Below are 19,776 nucleotides of genomic sequence, written 5' to 3'. Positions count from 1 at the left end.
TACCCACTTAGGTATTAAAAACTGGTCATAGTGTAAGCATTCAAAAATATGCATGTAGTTCCAATATCTTATTTTTCACTTTAAAATATTTTGTATGACTCTTTATAATATCTAAATTCCAAATATGTAAGTGATAAACTTCTGTCAGTAACCATTGTTTGGCGAAAATCAAATTTCTCTTTGATTAGGCACTTTACACCCTTTGTGCCCCCCCTCTTTCCCACAGCCCTTTCCTATCTGACCCAAGCTGTCACCCCATGATGTCGGTATTGGTTTGTAATTGAAAAAGTTTGGTGACCACGTCATTAAACAGTTCTCTACAGGATGTTCAAAAGTAAGCACCACATGTTGTTATTCTTATAGAAAACTTGGACTGGAATAACAATATGAACAGAGGTAGATTGCTACTCATCACATAGAACAGCCTTTGAACAACAGACAGTCATATATAAAATAGGCTATTCTATCAGACTGAGAAAGCCCCCCCTCACACACACACACGCATGCGCGTATATATCCATATATGCACAAATCAACACACACATAACCATTTTTGCCTCTAGGTGCTGTGGGGCCACTGAAGCAGCTGATCTGCCACCACATGTGTACTGTAAGACTATACTTGGATCATCTATTTTTCCCCATTTGGTGTCATCGTTTTCACTTTTTTCACAACGGAGGAAACATGAGATTTATGTTTCTTCTTTTCCTTGCATACCTGGTGCAATTCATATACTGATAATTTTTGTTTCTGATTTAGGTCATTAGACATTTTTTTGCATTTATATAGGGGATTTGTGATCCATTGCACAATATGCAAATAACTTACAAGAATGTTGTAGAATTCCTTTTCTCTAAAGCTACAAATTTATTATGTTTTTCTTTTTTTTTTTTACGGTTTTTCCATTTCTTTCTTTCTTTCACTACTGCTTAATGTTATGCACAAAATATATATTGTGCTCATATATGAGGGAACTAACAAAGCTAGAACATCTCATTCTTCATTTTTTTGGCTGTACCCATTAATATTGTGAGAGTTTTCGGATATTATCAGTGGACACTGCTTTCCGGTTTTCCGGTAGCTGATAGTGTAATGATAAGAATCAGTGCTCAAATTCCAAGGTGACAAATAGACAACCTTGATTGATAATCAGTTACCGCAGTTCGTGTTTTCCTTTAAGAGCAGATTTACTGCTTGGAAATAAAAGAATTCGTCATGCTATTTTTCCATATTTTGTTCTTCACCTGTGTCACAATTGCTTCAGCAAAAAGTAAGTATTTATCAGTCTTAGAAGTATCCAGCTATATGATACCAGCAGCTATTGATAATTCTGTGGTGTTGAAGTAAATCTCTGCAGTTGCTAGGAACATGAAAACTTAGTGTATATTTTTGCCCAGATTGGCATCTATTTTTAGTGCAATTAGAATATATTTTTGGGCAAATTAGTAAGTGTATGATATATGTATAGAAATGATTACACATGTACATTTAAAAGACCCTGAATTTTTACTCTGATTAATGAATGTTATATTTTGTAGCTGGCAATTACTTCATTAACTATTAATGTCTCTCTTAGGAAAGAAACAAAAGTGTCATTTCTCAGCAGATTTTTTTAATATGCATTTTTATTGCTAAAAAAATATTGTACTTAGATTACATTCTTGAAAGTTAGACTTTCCATCTGTAATAACATTGTAGTGAGAAAAAAATCTGCTCACTGTCAGCACTGGATGGGGATTTTACTGTTGCCATATGCATCTTTACATGCTACTTGTCCTCATGTAATTAGTAATTGTAATAATTTTTTGATTGTTTCAGAACACTGTCACTCACGTATGATTCAAAATTTAATTCCTGGTTTTTAGGTTTTGGGTGCAGTAGATTTGACCTTGAATATCTGGAGCCTCCATGTAGAGTTAAAAGTTCAGCTGACTGATGGTCACAATATTTCACAATTCCTATTCCTATTGCTGCCTTATGAAAAACTTTGATCACAGTTAAAAGTGTCTTACATTTCTGGCAACTTAAAGATGCTTACCACATCAAGAAAGTAACTTTTCAAATACAACACAGCTTCAAACCAGCTGCTCCACAGAGTAATTATGTCTAATGGAAAAAAATGGTTCCTGTAGATTTCTATTTTCCAACTTCATATATTAAATACACTTATATTTACACTTTCTAGTGTTTATGTAGTAGTTTAAGTAGTTACAACTTTGTTTAAATCAGGCATAATTGTTGTACATCATGAACCAACCAAACTTACCACATGTAACCAACACTATCCACACATCAGGTGGTTGTTAATGAAGACAATTGAAGTTTCATGACAAAGAGTCATGTAGGAAGCATTTATCTTTCAAAAACTCTTTCATAGCATCAGAAGGCACCTTTTGCCCATGTACTGTATCTACTACTATATGGGAACAGTTCTTTTGTATTTGCTGATACAGGGAATTTCATTGCAGTATTGATTAAGATGCATTGTTTTGCATCTGCTATTTTAAGTAGGTCAGTGAAAACACAATCCCCATTATGTCTATGGTTTCATCATACAGCAACAAGAAGTTACTGTAGGCAGTAAAGCCAACTTTAGATCTACAACTACACTTTCTAAACCACTGTGAAGTGCATGGCAGAGAGTACTTCCCAGTACCATTTTTTAGGGCTTCTTCATGTTCCATTTGTGTATGGAGTGCAGGAAGAATGGTTATTCAAATACCTCTATGCATGATCTAATTGATGTAATTTTTACTTAACAGTTCCTACAGGAGCAATACTTAGAGGATTCTGGTATTCTCCTAGATTCCTTATTTAAATGTGCCTCTAGAAACCTTGTAAGTACACTCTATCTTCAAGCATCTGCCAGTTGAAGTTTTTCAGTATCTCAGTGATGCTCTCCCAAGGCTCCAGCAAACCTATGGTCATTTGTGCTGCTGTCTTTGTATACGTTTGGTTGGTATATGAACTAATTCTACAGGTGTTTCATACATTGGCTGAATTGAAGGCATCCTTGAGTTATCAAAATTGTTTTGTTCCGGATAATGTTATCTCAGCTAAGTCAAGTCCTTCCTTACTTTCCATGTTGGCTAGTCTGTTAGCTGTAACTAATAAGTAAAACAAATACTCTTGACTTAACCTCTGTGGTTGGCACCAGCATATGATGTGGGTGTGGTGTAGTGACAATTGGCATTGCATACTGCAGGTGAGAAGGGAGGAGGGGTGGGAGATGGAGTTGCAGCTATTAGTAAAGCTGAACACTACAGCTGTGACGCCGTGGCAATGACGTAGGCCACAGATACTTCGGTGGTGACAGTGGCAGCAACATATCGGAACCCCTTGGTTCCCAGTATGTCAGATACACAACAACTGAAGTAGATAAGAAGTCATTAGATTTCATTACTCACTGATTCCCTGTATTACACTTTGCTACTAGGGTAAAAAACACTCAAACTAGTCTTTATGAACTTCACAATTCACCTTCTGTAAAGTAACTTTGCATTGTTAGCTTCTTCTGCATTGTTATGCCCACCTAGTTTGATTTGACTGACTTTTCACTACACATATTTTACTGTTGAGGGCAACTGCAGCTGAAGTAATCCATGTTTCTGAAACAAACCACATTCAGCTGTAAAATTCATATACAGCTGAAAGCGGTTTATTTCAGAAACATGGACTTTTCATTAACATTCCCAGCTGATAAACCTTATGTATGCAGGTTGTGTTATCTAATTTAAGTTTGATGATTGTCCCTTCTTACTTTCACCCACTCAACAAGAGCCAGTGGACCACTTCTACGAACAACTACAAAAGTAGTCAAAATCAATTACCTACAATCTTCTGTCAACTTGCTGGTATGTCAGCTACTGTGCTGAAATGTAGCTAAACCTTGTTCCAGGAACTTGTAAAGGAAATGCACTTAAATTAGCATTAGGGTGATGAAATCTCTTCATTTGAAGAAGCAAGTTCTTTATATATATATATATATATATGTTGAATCCAGATTCTCCAGATTCAGGCAAGCCATTTTTCCCAGCAGCACTTTACACATGTTGTAATTGAAAGACTATGGAAGTTCTTCAGTTCCAGATGATTAATTAAGAACTCTCTGCAGCTAAGTTCTGTATAAGTTTGCTCACCATAAAGTGGATGGTTCCGGTAAAATTCCACTTGCCGCACAGTACTTTATGCAGACAGCACACAATAAAAATGAAGAGTTCCTCAAATCTGAGATGCAGATAACTGAAAATCACTTTATGGTTTTATAACTAAAATGAAGAGCCAAAGAAACTGGTACACTTGCCTAATATGGTGTAGGGTCCCCGTGAGCATGCAGAAGTGCTGCAACACGATGTGGTATGGACTCGACTAATGTCTGAAGTAGTGCTGGAGGGAATTGACACCATGAATCCTGCAGGGCTGTCCATAAATCTGTAAGAGTACAAGAGAATGGAGATCTCTTCTGAACAGAATGTTGCAAGGCATCTCAGATACGCTCAATTATATTCATGTCTGGGGAGTTTGGTAGCCAGTGGGAATGTTTAATATCAGAAGAGTGTTCCTGGAGCTACTGTGTAGCAATTCTGGATGTGTGGGGTGTCGCATTGTCCTGCTGGAAATGCCCAAGTCTGTCAGAATGCACAATCACCATGAATGGATGCAGGTGATCAGACAGGATGATTATGTGTGTGTCACCTGCAGAGTTGTATCTAGACATATCAAGGGTCCCATATCACTCCAAATGCACATGCCGCACATGATTAGAGAGCCTCCAATAGCTTGAAGAATCCCCTGCTGGGATGTAGGGTCCATTGATTCATGAGGTTGTCTCCATATGTGTACACATCCATCCACTCAGTACAATTTGAAACGAGACTTGCCAATCAGTCAACATGTTTCCAGTCATCAACAGTCCATTGTCAGTGTCGGTGGGCCCAGCATAGGCATAAAGTTTTGTGTTATGCAGTCATTAAGAGTATAGAAGTGGGCCTTTGGCTCTGAAAGCCAATATCAATAATGTTTCATCAAATGGTTCACATACTGACACTTGTTGATGGCCCAACATTGAAATCTGCACCAATTTGTGGAAGGTTTGCACTTCTGTATCACTGAACAATTCTCTTCAGGCCCCATTCTTGCAAGATCTTTTTCCGGCCACAGCGATGTTGGAGATTTGATATTTTACCGGATTACTGATATTCATGGTACACTAGTGAAACCGTTGTACAGAAAAATTCCCACTTTATCACTACATCGAATATGCTGTGTCCCATTGCTCATGTGCCAACTATAACACCATGTTCAAACTCACTTAAATCTTGATAACCTGCAATTGCAGCAGCAGCAACAGATCTAACAACCATGCTGGACACTTTTTGTCTTACAGAGTTGTTACCAACTGCAGCACCGTATTCTGCTTGTTTACGTATCTCTGTATTTGAATACACCTATACCAGTTTCTTTGGCACTTCAGTGTATATTATACATGAAATGTAAGTTCACCAAATTCTTGTGAAATGATACATAAGTTCTTTCTGTGATAAGAGACCTCACTATTGCAGTCATCTGAGGCATGTAACATCACTCACATACTGTCATGAATGTAGAGATGGCTGTCGGGAGACTGATTTACTGTGAATGTTTGCAGAGACTGATCTGCCTCTCTGGTTTAATAGATCTGCACTATCTGATCAAAAGTATTGAGACTCCTATTAGTGGAGATTAATACACGGATTTGATGATGGATTGAATTGTGCAGGGGACACTTTCACTACAGTGTCTGAATATCTGTGGAGAAATGCCACCCTATTCTTCCTCAAGAGCTGAAACAAGAAAGGTAGTGAGGCTGAATGCTGAGAACTGGAGCATATTCAATGTTCTGACTCATCCCAAAGATACTCCATTGAGATGAGATCAGGACCCTGGACAAGCCAGTCCATTTCACGAACATTATTGTCCCAAACCATTGCCTCACAGATGCTGCTATATGGTGGGGTGGCTCGTCTTGCTGATACAACCAACCATTGTCTCCAGAGTGTTCCTCTATGTATGCAGTACACAATGATATAAAATATGTTCTCCTTCTGCATTTAGCAGATTCTGATGAAAAACAAACCCATACTGTGTCACCACTTCATCTGTACCTCACTGCAGGTAATGTTGCCCAGGCATTCGCCAAACCCAAACCGTTCCATCAAATTACCACAGGGTATAACATGTTTCATCACCCCAGATCAATCATTTCCAGCCATAGATTGCCCAGTGGTGTCGCTCTTTCCACCACCTAAGTGTCACTTAGCTCTGACTGCAGAAATCTGTTCCTTATGAGGAACTGTTCGACCTTTGTACCCCCACCTTTTCTTTTTTTTTTAACTCCCTACACATGGTCATGATAGCTGGACTGCCGGTAGCACTTTCGAACTCACAAGTGATTCATTCCAGTGATTTCATATGATGTTTTTACTGTCACCACCCTCTGTAGTGATTGAATGTCCCTGTCCATCAATGTGTGAGATCAGGTGGGTCTTGGTTTAGTTGTGATTGTTACTTTGGGTTTCCGTATCACCAACAGTTTACTTGGCAGCTTTAGAAGGGTTGAAATGTCTGTGATGGATTTGTTACTCAGGTGAAAAAGCCAGTGACTACTCAATGTTCAAAGTCACTGAGCTCTCCTGACTGATGCATCCAAACACTTTTGATCAGACATTGTATTTGGGTGAGGATGGCACAGGGAGCACCTCTGTGATGATTGGCACAACTGAGGCTAGTGGGTATGAAATGCTTCTAGCTTATTTTTAAATCACTTACTGTTTTCCTGTTAGGGGTTCTGCTAAATTGATATTCTATTTTTGATGGAAGCTTTATACCTAATAAAAATTAAAAATGGTGCTGATCTTGGTCTTTCACCTCCAACAATTCACTATGTTTAAATATCGATGCACCCCAAAATATCATAGGTACAATTGGCAAGCTTGATACAGCTTCACTAATTTTTTAATTGAAAATGGTGCTGAGACTTCTAGACTCTGTACCAATTCTAAAGGCCAGTTAATGTATCATGTTGTTATGTTTTGCACTAGAAAATCACATTTTTCTCAACAATTTTGAAAATAATAGAAATAACATTGTTGTTGTTGTTGTTATGGTCTTCAGTCCTGAGACTGGTTTGATGCAGCTCTCCATGCTACCCTATCCTGTGCAAGCTTCTTCATCTCCCAGTACCTACTGCAACCTACATCCTTCTGAATCTGCTTAGTGTATTCATCTCTTGGTCTCCCCCTACGATTTTTACCCTCCACACTGCCCTCCAATACCAAATTGGTGATCCCTTGATGCCTCAGAACATGCCCTACCAACCGATCCCTTCTTCTGGTCAAGTTGTTCCACAAACTTCTCTTCTCCCCAATCCTATTCAATACTTCCTCATTACTTATGTGATCTACCCATCTAATCTTCAGCATTCTTCTGTAGCACCACATTTCGAAAGCTTCTATTCTCTTCTTGTCCAAACTATTTACCGTCCATGTTTCACTTCCATACATGGCTACACTCCATACAAATACTTTCAGAAATGACTTCCTGACACTTAAATCTATACTCGATGTTAACAAATTCCTCTTCTTGAGAAACGCTTTCCTTGCCATTGCCAGTCTACATTTTATATCCTCTCTACTTCGACCATCGTCAGTTATTTTGCTCCCCAAATAGCAAAACTCCTTTACTACTTTAAGTGTCTCATTTCCTAATCTAATACCATCAACATCACCCGACTTAATTCGACTACATTCCATTATCCTCGTTTTGCTTTTGTTGATGTTCATCTTATATCCTCCCTTCAAGACACCGTCCATTCCGTTCAACTGCTCTTCCAAATCCTTTGCTGTCTCTGACAGAATTACAATGTCATCGGCGAACCTCAACGTTTTTATTTCTTCTCCATGGATTTTAATACCTGCTCCGAATTTTTCTTTTGTTTCCTTTACTGCTTGCTCAATATACAGATCGAATAACATCGGGGAGAGGCTACAACCCTGTCTTACTCCCTTCCCAACCACTGCTTCCCTTTCATGTCCCTCGACTCTTATAACTGCCATCTGGTTTCTGTACAAACTGTAAATAGCCTTTCGTTCCCTGTATTTTACCCCTGCCACCTTTAGAATTTGAAAGAGAGTATTCCAGTCAACATTGTCAAAAGCTTTCTCTAAGTCTACAAATGCTAGAAACGTAGGTTTGCCTTTCCTTATTCTTTCTTCTAAGATAAGTCGTAAGGTCAGTATTGCCTCACGTGTTCCAGTATTTCTACGGAATCCAAACTGATCTTCCCCGAGGTCGGCTTCTACCAGTTTTTCCATTCGTCTGTAAAGAATTCGTGTTAGTATTTTGCAGCTGTGGCTTATTAAACTGATTGTTCGGTAATTTTCACATCTGTCAACACCTGCTTTCTTTGGGATTGGAATTATTATATTCTTCTTGAAGTCTGAGGGTATTTCGCCTGTTTCATACATCTTGCTCACCAGATGGTAGAGTTTTGTCAGGACTGGCTCTCCCAAGGCCGTCAGTAGTTCCAATGGAATGTTGTCTACTCCGGGGGCCTTGTTTCGACTCAGGTCTTTCAGTGCTCTGTCAAACTCTTCACGCAGTATCGTATCTCCCATTTCATCTTCATCTACATCCTCTTCCATTTCCATAATATTGTCCTCAAGTACATTGCCCTTGTATAGACCCTCTATATACTCCTTCCACCTTTCTGCTTTCCCTTCTTTGCTTAGAAGTGGGTTTCCATCTGAGCTCTTGATGTTCATATAAGTGGTTCTCTTATCTCCAAAGGTCTCTTTAATTTTCCTATAGGCAGTATCTATCTTACCCCTAGTGAGATAAGCCTCTACATCCTTACATTTGTCCTCTAGCCATCCCTGCTTAGCCATTTTGCACTTCCTGCCGATCTCATTTTTGAGACGTTTGTATTCCTTTTTGCCTGCTTCACTTACTGCATTTTTATATGTTCTCCTTTCATCAATTAAATTCAATATTTCTTCTGTTACCCGAGGATTTCTACTAGCCTTCGTCTTTTTACCTACTTGATCCTCAGCTGCCTTCACTACTTCATCCCTCAAAGCTACCCATTCTTCTTCTACTGTATTTCTTTCCCCCAATCCTGTCAATTGTTCCCTTATGCTCTCCCTGAAACTCTGTACAACCTCTGGTTCTTTCAGTTTATCCAGGTCCCATCTCCTTAAATTCGCACCTTTTTGCAGTTTCTTCAGTTTTAATCTACAGGTCATAACCAACAGATTGTGGTCAGAGTCCACATCTGCCCCTGGAAATGTCTTACAATTTAAAACCTGGTTCCTAAATCTCTGTCTTACCATTATATAATCCATCTGATACCTTTTACTATCTCCAGGGTTCTTCCATGTATACAACCTTCTATCATGATTCTTAAACCAAGTGTTAGCTATGATTAAGTTGTGCTCTGTGCAAAATTCTACCAGGCGGTTTCCTCTTTCATTTCTTAGCCCCAATCCATATTCACCTACTACGTTTCCTTCTCTCCCTTTTCCTACACTCGAATTCCAGTCACCCATGACTATTAAATTTTCGTCTCCCTTCACTATCTGAATAATTTCTTTTATTTCATCATACATTTAATCAATTTCTTCGTCATCTGCAGAGCTAGTTGGCATATAAACTTGTACTACTGTAGTAGGTGTGGGCTTCGTATCTATCTTGGCCACAATAATGCGTTCACTATGCTGTTTGTAGTAGCTTACCCGCACTCCTATTTTCCTATTCATTATTAAACCTACTCCTGCAGTACCCCTATTTGACTTTGTGTTTATAACCCTGTAGTCACCTGACCAGAAGTCTTGTTCCTCCTGCCACCGAACTTCACTAATTCCCACTATATCTAACTTTACCCTATCCATTTCCCTTTTTAAATTTTCTAACCTTCCTGCCCGATTAAGTGATCTGACATTCCACGCTCCGATCCGTAGAACGCCAGTTTTCTTTCTCCTGATAACGACATCCTCTTGAGTAGTCCCCGCCCGGAGATCCGAATGGGGGACTATTTTACTTCCGGAATATTTTACCCAAGAGGACGCCATCATCATTTAATCATACAGTAAAGCTGCATGCCCTCGGGAAAAATTACGGCCGTAGTTTCCCCTTGCTTTCAGCCGTTCGCAGTACCAGCACAGCAAGGCCGTTTTGGTTATTGTTACAAGGCCAGATCAGTCAATCATCCAGACTGTTGCCCCTGCAACTACTGAAAAGGCTGCTGCCTCTCTTCAGGAACCACACGTTTGTCTGGCCTCTCAACAGATACCCCTCCGTTGTGGTTGCACCTACGGCACGTCTATCTGTATCGCTGAGGCACGCAAGCCTCCCCACCAACGGCAAGGTCCATGGTTCATGGGGGGGAGAAATAACATTAGGACAATATTTTTGTGTCCACAGATTTCATGTTTGGAACTATTGTTTGCAGTGGACTTAAAATTTATGAAAAGAAGAGGAATAGGCCTAACTCAAAAAATGCTCTATGAACTTACATCAAACTTGGAATTATATATGCGCCACATACATCGGCACTGAGTGTGCTGTAAATTTACATAATTCATCTACCAGTTATTATCAGTTATGTGTTCTCACATAATTGCTGTTAGCATGGGCAGCGCCATGCCTACGTCTAACAGAGGCTGCTGCATACAGTATGGGGAAGTCCATACCCACTGCACTTGAGGCCTGTTAGTGTTTCAATTATGCATAAGAATCTGTACTTCTTTACAGACAATGGGAAGATATACAGGAAGAACCACCAATCATTTGGTATGTTAAAGATATTGGTTCTCTGTTTTCACTCAGATGATTACTTGCAAGGGTTTCATAAAATAGTGACCACTGTGTTTTGTAATATTATCATCCAGCAAGTTAAAGTCATAAAGTTTTTATTCCCAAATAGAACTGTATTGTATTTTTCCACCATAATAACAGTTTTAGATCTAGTGAATACAGCAATATAGGCTAACTGTTTTGAAGGTGTGTCAAGTAGAGGTTAATCATAAAGTTTTAGTTATCATGTCGAAAAAACTGAGCTTTAACATACAAAAATGAGTAGTAACAATGAATTCTGTTAGGTGTAATGAGCTCTGCTGCAACTCATGTTAAATGCAGGACTTTATTTTGTGATTTAGTAAAGATATACAGGTAGCAAAAGAGTTTCAAAACTGCTGAGCTTTAATACTGACTCCCAATTAAATTAGGAGACTCATACTAGCTACATTTACAAGTGAATGGGTCAAGTATGATGTTGAATGTGGAAACTGAGAGATGTAGTCAAACCTCCTTGTAATATCAATGATATTGTGGGTTGGAGGGGGAGGGGGGGGGGGGGGGGGAAATTAGTCTAATGGACAAAGTTGCTTCTAAGTAACAATGTCCTCAACTCTTTATTTTTCACAAAAGTATAAAATTGTATATTTATGTTGGATTAAGCAACTAAATTGAGTTTGGCCCTGAGGAGGCCATCTATTTCACTCGGGGCCAGCAGGACATCAACATCTGGGAAATCAATCCAAGTGTGCATACAGAAACAGAAGTGGTAAACAACATTCTTAAAAGTATCTTTGATTGGTTTTCTGCAAATAGCCTCACCCTAAATTTTAAAGAGAGAAAAAAATATTCAGTTGTGCACATTTAGGGATTCTACACCAATGATAAGTATAATACTTGGTTAGGAAACAATATATAGGATGGAAACTTTAAAACTCTTAGGTGTCCATATTGGTGAGAACTTAAAATGGAAAAGCCCATTTTGGAACTCATAAAACAACTTATTTCAGCTGAATTTGCCCTTAGAATCATTGCAAATCCTGTGGAGAGACAAATTAGTAAGCTGACATATTTTGCAGATTTTCATTCAGTAATGTTATGAGGTAACTCACCCTTAAGAAACAAAGTCTTCATTGCTCAAAAATATCCTGTAAGAATGTGATCCTCACCCTCAATTATCTTATACGCATCTGTTTAAACAGTTGGGCATTCTGACTACTGCTTCACAATATATTATTCCCTCATGAAGTTTGTTGTAAATAATCCACTACAGTTCAAACAGAACTATGAAGTACATAATTACAATACCAGAAAGAAAAATGATGTTCATTACTCCACATTAAGGTTGTCTTCAGCAAAGAAAGGCGAGCACAATGTTGCAACAAAGATTTTTATCACTTTCACAGTGGTGTAAAATCTCTGACTGACAGCAAAGCAAAATTTAAAAACAAACTGAAAAAGTTTTAACTTGACAACTCTTGCACAAAGAAATGTCTTTAAAAATTTTCCCCATCTGCTTGCCCCCCAGCCCTTAACAGGTTCAAAGTTAAGATTTGTAATGCTTTTTGTATATAATAATATTGATATTATATTGTAAGGATGTTGATACAGAGAGAATGTTTACCTCCAGTTTTAGTTTCTAAAATTTTAGAGTGTCCAGAGTCTAAGAAATTTTGTTTTGTTTGACACCACAATAATGTATTAGCTCAGAACAATAAGAAAGTTTGAATAGGTAGTGGTAGATGACCTTTTTCTATAAAAACAAGTGGGATAAAACCATAGTTCAACATATTTATTTGAACTGAGCCTCCTATATCAGTAGATTAAATGACATTGCACAAGAAGCTAAGACCTTCCTGTTTTACAGACACAGCAACAGATTGTCATGATGAAAGCTTTTGTTCATGCTTGGTGAATTTTGCATAAACGTATCAAATTTTCCTGATGAGATAAGAAAATCATTCTGCCATAAAGTGGGTGTTATCAGCTGAGAGCTGTCATGTTAAATGTCATAGCAACTGTTAAATGTTGCAGTAACTTTTTGTGTTGGCTGTGTTGTAGTTCCAGTTGAGTGCTGAGTGCTGGTCTGTGCTTTCACTCATATGTGGAATACTATCACACTATCTGAATGTTCTTGCTCTTTGTGAGTCTTCATAAGTAGATTATTAAATTGCACCATTTGTAACTACTTCTAACAGGGACCAGGACATGGTATTTGATGCCAGATGATGGAGGACATGGAATTCATCTTGTGAATATGCTACGTAGAGCCCGACAAAATGATGTACCTAGTATTGAGTCCAATGTTACACTTTATCTCTATACAAGGTAAGTGATGCTTCTTGCAGCCATCAATAAATGTGAACAATCCCATTTTAGCTCATGAGACTAGCAGTAATGCAAAATTTATCTACACAAAGTCAGCTAATTAATACAGCCCAGAAATCTGTTTTGACAGTTCCTGGAATGGAGTTTTCATGAACCATGCATTACAATGGGCAAGCTGTCTTTGATTCCTAATTTTTGTAAACAGAAGAAATGAAACTGAAATAAATAGTTGGAAATATATACTAAAAAAAATAGAAAGTCATTGTGGGGGAGAAAACACCATACAAAATGGAAGAAAGGGTGAGTAAAATGGTATGAAAGTGGAAGATAACATATTGAGAAAATAAAGACAGGTGGATCCAGTGATACAAAACAGAAGAACAATGAAAATGTGATATCATCTCCAACAGGCTAGATTTAAAATATAGCCAGCTTATAAAATGTACCTAGTTTCTAGTTTGTTTTAAAAGACTGATAGTCATTTGGTCAGCAAACAGTGACAGCCAAAGAAAGATTGTAAACATTGACAACATGATTCAGAATATTAGAAAACACAAGCAACACTTTCTGTATCTGATTCAAATCAGACAAATGTAGCAACAAAGAGATTTCATAACCTAGTATCATACTACATAATATGTTGGAAAATAGATATCACATCAAATTAAGAAACCTGCAGATGGATTAAAACTCCATGCTGTCCAGAAACTGAAATCCACCACATTGTCTTCTACAGACAACAACCAACTGAACTATCTGAGCAGTCGTCAACTGCCCAACTACAATCCTCAGTCTGCCAGTATCTCTCTCTCCTCATCAAATCTTTACCACTCATCTTGCAAGGCTGACACTCTTGTGAGAACAGGATACAACAAAGAATATCTAAACTTAAAATACATAAAATGGAAATATGATGTACAATTCTAATCATGTATAGACAGGTTGAACTAGATCAGGCCATTGTGTAACCAAGGATTTTTGTTCTATTGAACCAACCCTGGTACTTGAATGTTAGTCACATGCTTTTTGTGTGTTTTAATATTTTTTTTTTGTGGGATCAAAAATTTTAAAAAAATCTCTCACACCGGCCTGATTTAGCTTCACTGATCAGGATAGTAAAAATATGCGTATGTTAAGGGAATTTTCATTCACAAAGCAGGCTTATCACATTCACACAATTCAATATTGTTCTATCCTGATTAAATTGAGCTTAACTTAAATTCCATAAGGCAGTGAAGCAATTTCAAAGTCTCGGTGCTACGCAAATTGTCAGTCGATCTCCTGGAAACATTTGTAATAATTATTAACTTTCGGTGATCACATGGGGAAGACCAAAGGTCTGCTGGTAAGACCGTGTTAGCCTATTTATTTGAAGTAACTGGATATCATGAGCATACAAAATGGCAGGTTCCCCACTGATCCCGTGCAACACAGCGTAGTAAGCTGACACTGTCAATAATAATGAGTTAAATAATACACGAACACACTTACTTTAGTTTAGTTCATGTATTAAATTCCTTCTCATACAGGCTCTCATCAAGATGGCGACTAGCTCAACAATACATACATATACATCCTCTTTCTTTCACGACTAATCCGCAAGAATTCCTTCATTCTTTTCCTAAGAGAAAACATAGATAGCAGAGCAGCTATTTCATGGAGTAAATGGACGCTCCAAGGAATAATTGGGCTTGAAACTACTTTACATTGATAATCGGTAAGATAAGAAGAGATATTTCGAGATATGCACTGAGTTATATAATTTATAAAATTTCTGAAAATATCATGGAGAGACCGCTGCAAGAGACATTACAGTGTGACTAACTTGAGAGATTCATTATGAGTAATAATTGTAGTAATCAGTCATGTTGCCATAGTATTCAGTTGTTTGATGCAGCTCTCCATGCTATCCTACACAAGTCTCTTCATCTTAGCATTACTACCACAACCTATCTACATTAGAATCTGCTGAATGTATTCAAACTTCGGTCTCCCTCTACAATTTTTACCTCTCACACTTCCCTTGATTACCAAACTGATGATTCATTGTTGCCTCAGGATATGTCCTGTCAGCTATTACCTTCTTCTAGTGAAGTTATATGAGTAAGAAACTTTTTTAATTTAACCATAGATAATTTGAGAGATTTGTTCTTCTAACAGCTCAGTATTGTCAATGTAGAAATTCACTTTATATTGGAGAAAGAGACAGTGGGTAACTTAATTTCCTGTATGTACCAGTAATCAAATGGTTGAACAAGATTTGGGGTAATGACGTGTCCATTTTCACACAGATTGATACCTCCATAAAGAATCCAACCACCACCCAACACAAAAAAGAAGTGTCATAAAAAGCCTACTGGACAAGGCTAAATATGTATGAGGTGGATTATTTACAATATGAAGTGAATCTCTTAAGGTTAGGTTACTCCAGGCAGGAGGTTGGTTGACGAGTCCAGCCAAGAAAAAGAAAGCCAAGAGTGATGTGGAACATCAGCTGCTCACTAGGAACGCTTTACTCCCTTTGATTAAGAAGGTTAAAGGTCATATCGAGAAAGTGTTTGCCAAGTAAGGGGTTGAAACACTGCTAGTCCTTGTCCTCCATCTGCCTGTTCCATTCCATGCACCCTCTCCTGTCCTATACATGTCTTCTATCCTGCTAACATATTTGCATAGTCCTTTTTACTTCTCTCCACTTCCCTTGTCCTCATGTTGGAAAGTACATGTGAGACAATGAGTATTTGCCACCTCTGAAGAAATGGAAAAGGCACTAGCTGCTGCTGGCACAGACTGCAAGCTATTTGCAATGCAACCACAGTTCATTGCGAATAGTGGAGAGAAGTATGAAAACAAGTATATGAATTTGTTTTAACAGGGCATGGAGGCCATAGAGCTACAGATTGATGTGTAGCCAAACAATATTGATGGTGGACTTTTAAGCAAGATGTAGAACAGTGTGTAAAGATACGTATATCATGATTGCAGTGCACTGAATTAAGTCATTGTAGAGATTGCTGGAGACCATTTGAGATGAGTGCATTGGATACATTAACTCCATTCAGGCAGAATGTCTCATTGGAGGGTGCTGCACAAGGTCTATTGCTGTGCCAAGATGCAAAATACACTGGTGTCTGGCCCACATATCACTTGGCTGGTTCCAAACTCCAGCCCGAAACTCAATCGCCAGCAGGGAATCATTATGTGTTAATGATAATAGAACACAGTTCACAGTTTGTAGAAATGATAGCTGTTCTCAATAAATAAGCTGAAACACTGGGCAAGCCATGATTAATACACACATCAAAAAAAGTTTTGCATCACCCTGATTTCCAGAATTCCTGAAGATAGATGTTAACTGTGGATATTGTATCACAAACACAGTCCCTTTGATTGTTCAGAGATATCACTAAACCTGCTGAAAGATGTAAACAACCATGCAAGAGCAGTGCGTATTAGATGATCAGTTCCCGTCATTCCACCAGGAAGCAGGAACATGGCTCATGTTGCCTGTAGTTTAATCATGCCTAATGCCTAGAGAGTCAATACCATGGTTTGATAGTGTCTGCGTTGTTAGCTTGTGCATGGAAGGGCTCTCAACAAGGGAAGTGTCCAAGCATCTTGGAGTGAACCAAAGGAATGTTGTTCAGACATGGAGAGGATACAGAGAGACAGGAACTGTTGATGACATGCCTCACTCAGGCTGCTCAAGGGCTACTATGGCAGTGGATGACCGGTACCTATAGATTATGGCTCGGAGGAACCATGACAGCAACACCACCATGTTTGAATAATACTTTTCGTGCAGCCACAGGATGTTGTGTTATGACTCAAACTGTGCACAATAGGCTGCATGATGCACAACTTCACTCCCGACAACACACCTTGCAGCGCGGTACAGATGGGCCCAGCAAAATGCCAATTGGACCACTCAGGATTGGCATCATGTTCTCTTCACCAATGAGTATTGCATATGCCTTCAAATAGACAATCGTTGGAGACATGTTTGGAGGCAACCTGGTCAGGCTGAATGCCTTAGACACACTGTCCGGCAAGGTGGAGGTTACATGCCGTTTTGGGGTGGTGTTACGTGTGGCCGACATATGCCACTGGTGGTCATGGAAGGAGCCATAACGGCTGTATGATACGTGAATGCCATCCTCCAACCGATAGTGCAACCATATTGGCAGCATATTTGTGAGGCATTTGTCTTCATGGATGACAATTTGTGCCTCCATCATGCACATCTTGTGAATGACTTGCTTCAGTATAACGACATTGCTCTACTAGAGTGGCCAGCATGTTCTCCAGATATGAACCATATCGAACATGCTTGGGATAGATTGAAAAGGGCTGTTTATGGATGATGTGACCCACCAACCACTCTGAGGGATCTATGCCGAATCGTCATTGAGGAGTGGGACAATCTGGACCAACAGTACCTTGATTAACTTGTGGATAGTATGCCACGACGAAGACAGGCATGCATTAGTGCAAGAGGATGTACTACTGGGTATTAGAGGTACCAGTGTGTACAGCAATCTGGACCACCACCTCCAAAGGTCTCTCTGTGTGGTGGTACAACATGCAGTGTGTGGTTTTCATGAGCAATAAAAAGGGTGGAAATGATGTTTATGTTGATCTCTATTCCAATTTTCTGTACAGGTTCTGGAACTTTTGGAACTGAGGTGATGCAAAACTTTTTTTTAATGTGTGTAATTGATGCATGAGAGACAATTATTACTACAAAGTACTAACTACAAGCAGAACGAATAAATCAAGAACATGCATTTAACAGCTGCAAGCAAAATGGCAAAGTGGAATGTGTTCACAGGACAATAAGGCAGATGTTGAGTCAGTATGACAACAGTTATCATGGCTTGGACATGCTTACAGTATGAAAGGTAATAACATGTCCAAGCCATACAATTCAAAAGTACATGAAAGTATGTAACTTTGCTGTGATGGTATCACCAATTGAGATTGTGAAATCCAGAGTGACAGAAAATTGTCCATTAGTGTGGAATTTTGTGAAAACCTTAATGACAGCATGGCACCAAGTTCATAAGGCAATCATAATAACTCCACAGCTGTAGGAGCAAATGGGACTATGGAACACCAGTTTGCCAAATATTAGGTTGGTGCATAAGTTCATAGCATTTTTCCATATGTTTAATAAACACAACTACTACACATAGCAGAGACTTTAGCCATCAGTAATATATTCTCCTTAAGTATTTACAACACTCTGCTAATGCTGGGGCAATTTTCGATTCTGCAACTGTAGAAATCTTGTGGTTTTGAGGTGAAGAACTCATTGGGCCACGTATGCAGTGCATTTTCATCTGGAAAATGAGTTCCTTGAAGGTTGTTCAACAGAGAGTGGAAAAGGTGAAAATCTGGGGACAAGCCAACTGATGACAAACAAGCAGAGATGCATCCATGACAGCCCACAGATTTTTTTGATTTTGGCTTCGAGAATATGATATCTGTATGCTTGATTTTAGAATCTCCCCCACTGCATGGAGATGTCACACAATGGTCTAATGATAACAGTTCACCAGATCTGCCAATTCCTGAGTGCCCTGATAAGGATCATTGTGGATTAATGTATTTAAATGATTTTCACCAAACATGGAAAGTCACTAATTTCAAAACTATACCCCTTAAAATGAGAAAACCCTTTCTTGCCATGCTCTGTCCAATGGCATTATCCTCACACATGGCACAAATGTTTCCAGCTGCCTCCACAGCTGTCACCTCTCTATTCAACTAATAAAGAAGAACATGTTGGAACTGTTCCGATTTCTCCATTTGTCACTCCTTTTTCTAGTGTCCGCAGTTCAACTGAGTACCTCAAAACGACAATATGTAAACTCAAATAGCAGCAGTGAATTACAAATAAAAAAAATAGACCATCGATAAATAAACTCATAGCAACTGGAATACCAGCATGCAAAACAAAGGAAATTTCAATAACAGGAACTTTCTCAACTTGGTCATCACTTGTGTGGCTTATGTTCACCATTAGTGGACAGCTATATGCCCATTCACTCTCCCAATGGATTACCTACCAACCTGATGGATCAGCCACAAAGTGTAACCAAAGTGACAGAAGATTCTGGATTTAACAATTTCCATATGCTGTTTGCAGGAGTAGTAGAGAAGAAGAAGACAAGGAATAAAGTGTAAATAGTAGTGTGGTAAAAAGTGCACTGTAGGGGAAGTAGGACAACTGTAGACATGGTAGTGCTATGTCAATTTAGTAGTTTACGGGTTCAGCCATAGATTGGAATTTGGAGGACCAAATTTTCCCCAGTGGGGTAGAGTTTTTTGACCTAAACATCAGACAGTTCTTTGTAGCCATCCTACTGATATGTGAGTCAGATTGTGCTGCAATAGTTCTGGCACAGCAGCATGTGATGTGGTGTTATGCCATTAGTGGTTGACTGTGTTGCTAGATGATGTATCGCAATGCAGCATTTCCACAATTTCCTGCATGGCGAGAGCCTACCGTCTGTCACAAAAAGCCAAACCAGAAGGAATGTAAATGAGCCCAGTTCAGATGGTAGCAGCATACCCTTGCAGTCACACCAGCTGTCAGTCAAATGCACAGCTAAGCT

The 19,776-nt window shown here is 38.8% G+C and overlaps 1 protein-coding gene across 1 annotated transcript in view; it reads left to right on the top strand.

The window, feature by feature from the left end:
- The first annotated feature begins 1,148 nt into the window (after window positions 1-1,148).
- LOC126175942 (phospholipase A1-like) overlaps window positions 1,149-19,776 on the top strand; it is a 103,030-nt gene continuing 84,402 nt past the window's right edge. Inside the window, exons 1-2 of the mRNA XM_049923019.1 lie at window positions 1,149-1,271; window positions 13,030-13,159. Of these exons, the coding sequence (XP_049778976.1) occupies window positions 1,217-1,271; window positions 13,030-13,159 (185 nt within the window). The 5' untranslated portion in view covers window positions 1,149-1,216. The remainder of the gene's footprint in view (window positions 1,272-13,029; window positions 13,160-19,776) is intronic.

This window comes from Schistocerca cancellata, chromosome 3 (assembly GCF_023864275.1).
Source record: "Schistocerca cancellata isolate TAMUIC-IGC-003103 chromosome 3, iqSchCanc2.1, whole genome shotgun sequence".
NCBI lineage: Eukaryota > Metazoa > Arthropoda > Insecta > Orthoptera > Acrididae > Schistocerca > Schistocerca cancellata.
Note: the sequence above shows the minus strand (reverse complement) of the source record. Positions and strands in the feature narration are given on the sequence as shown.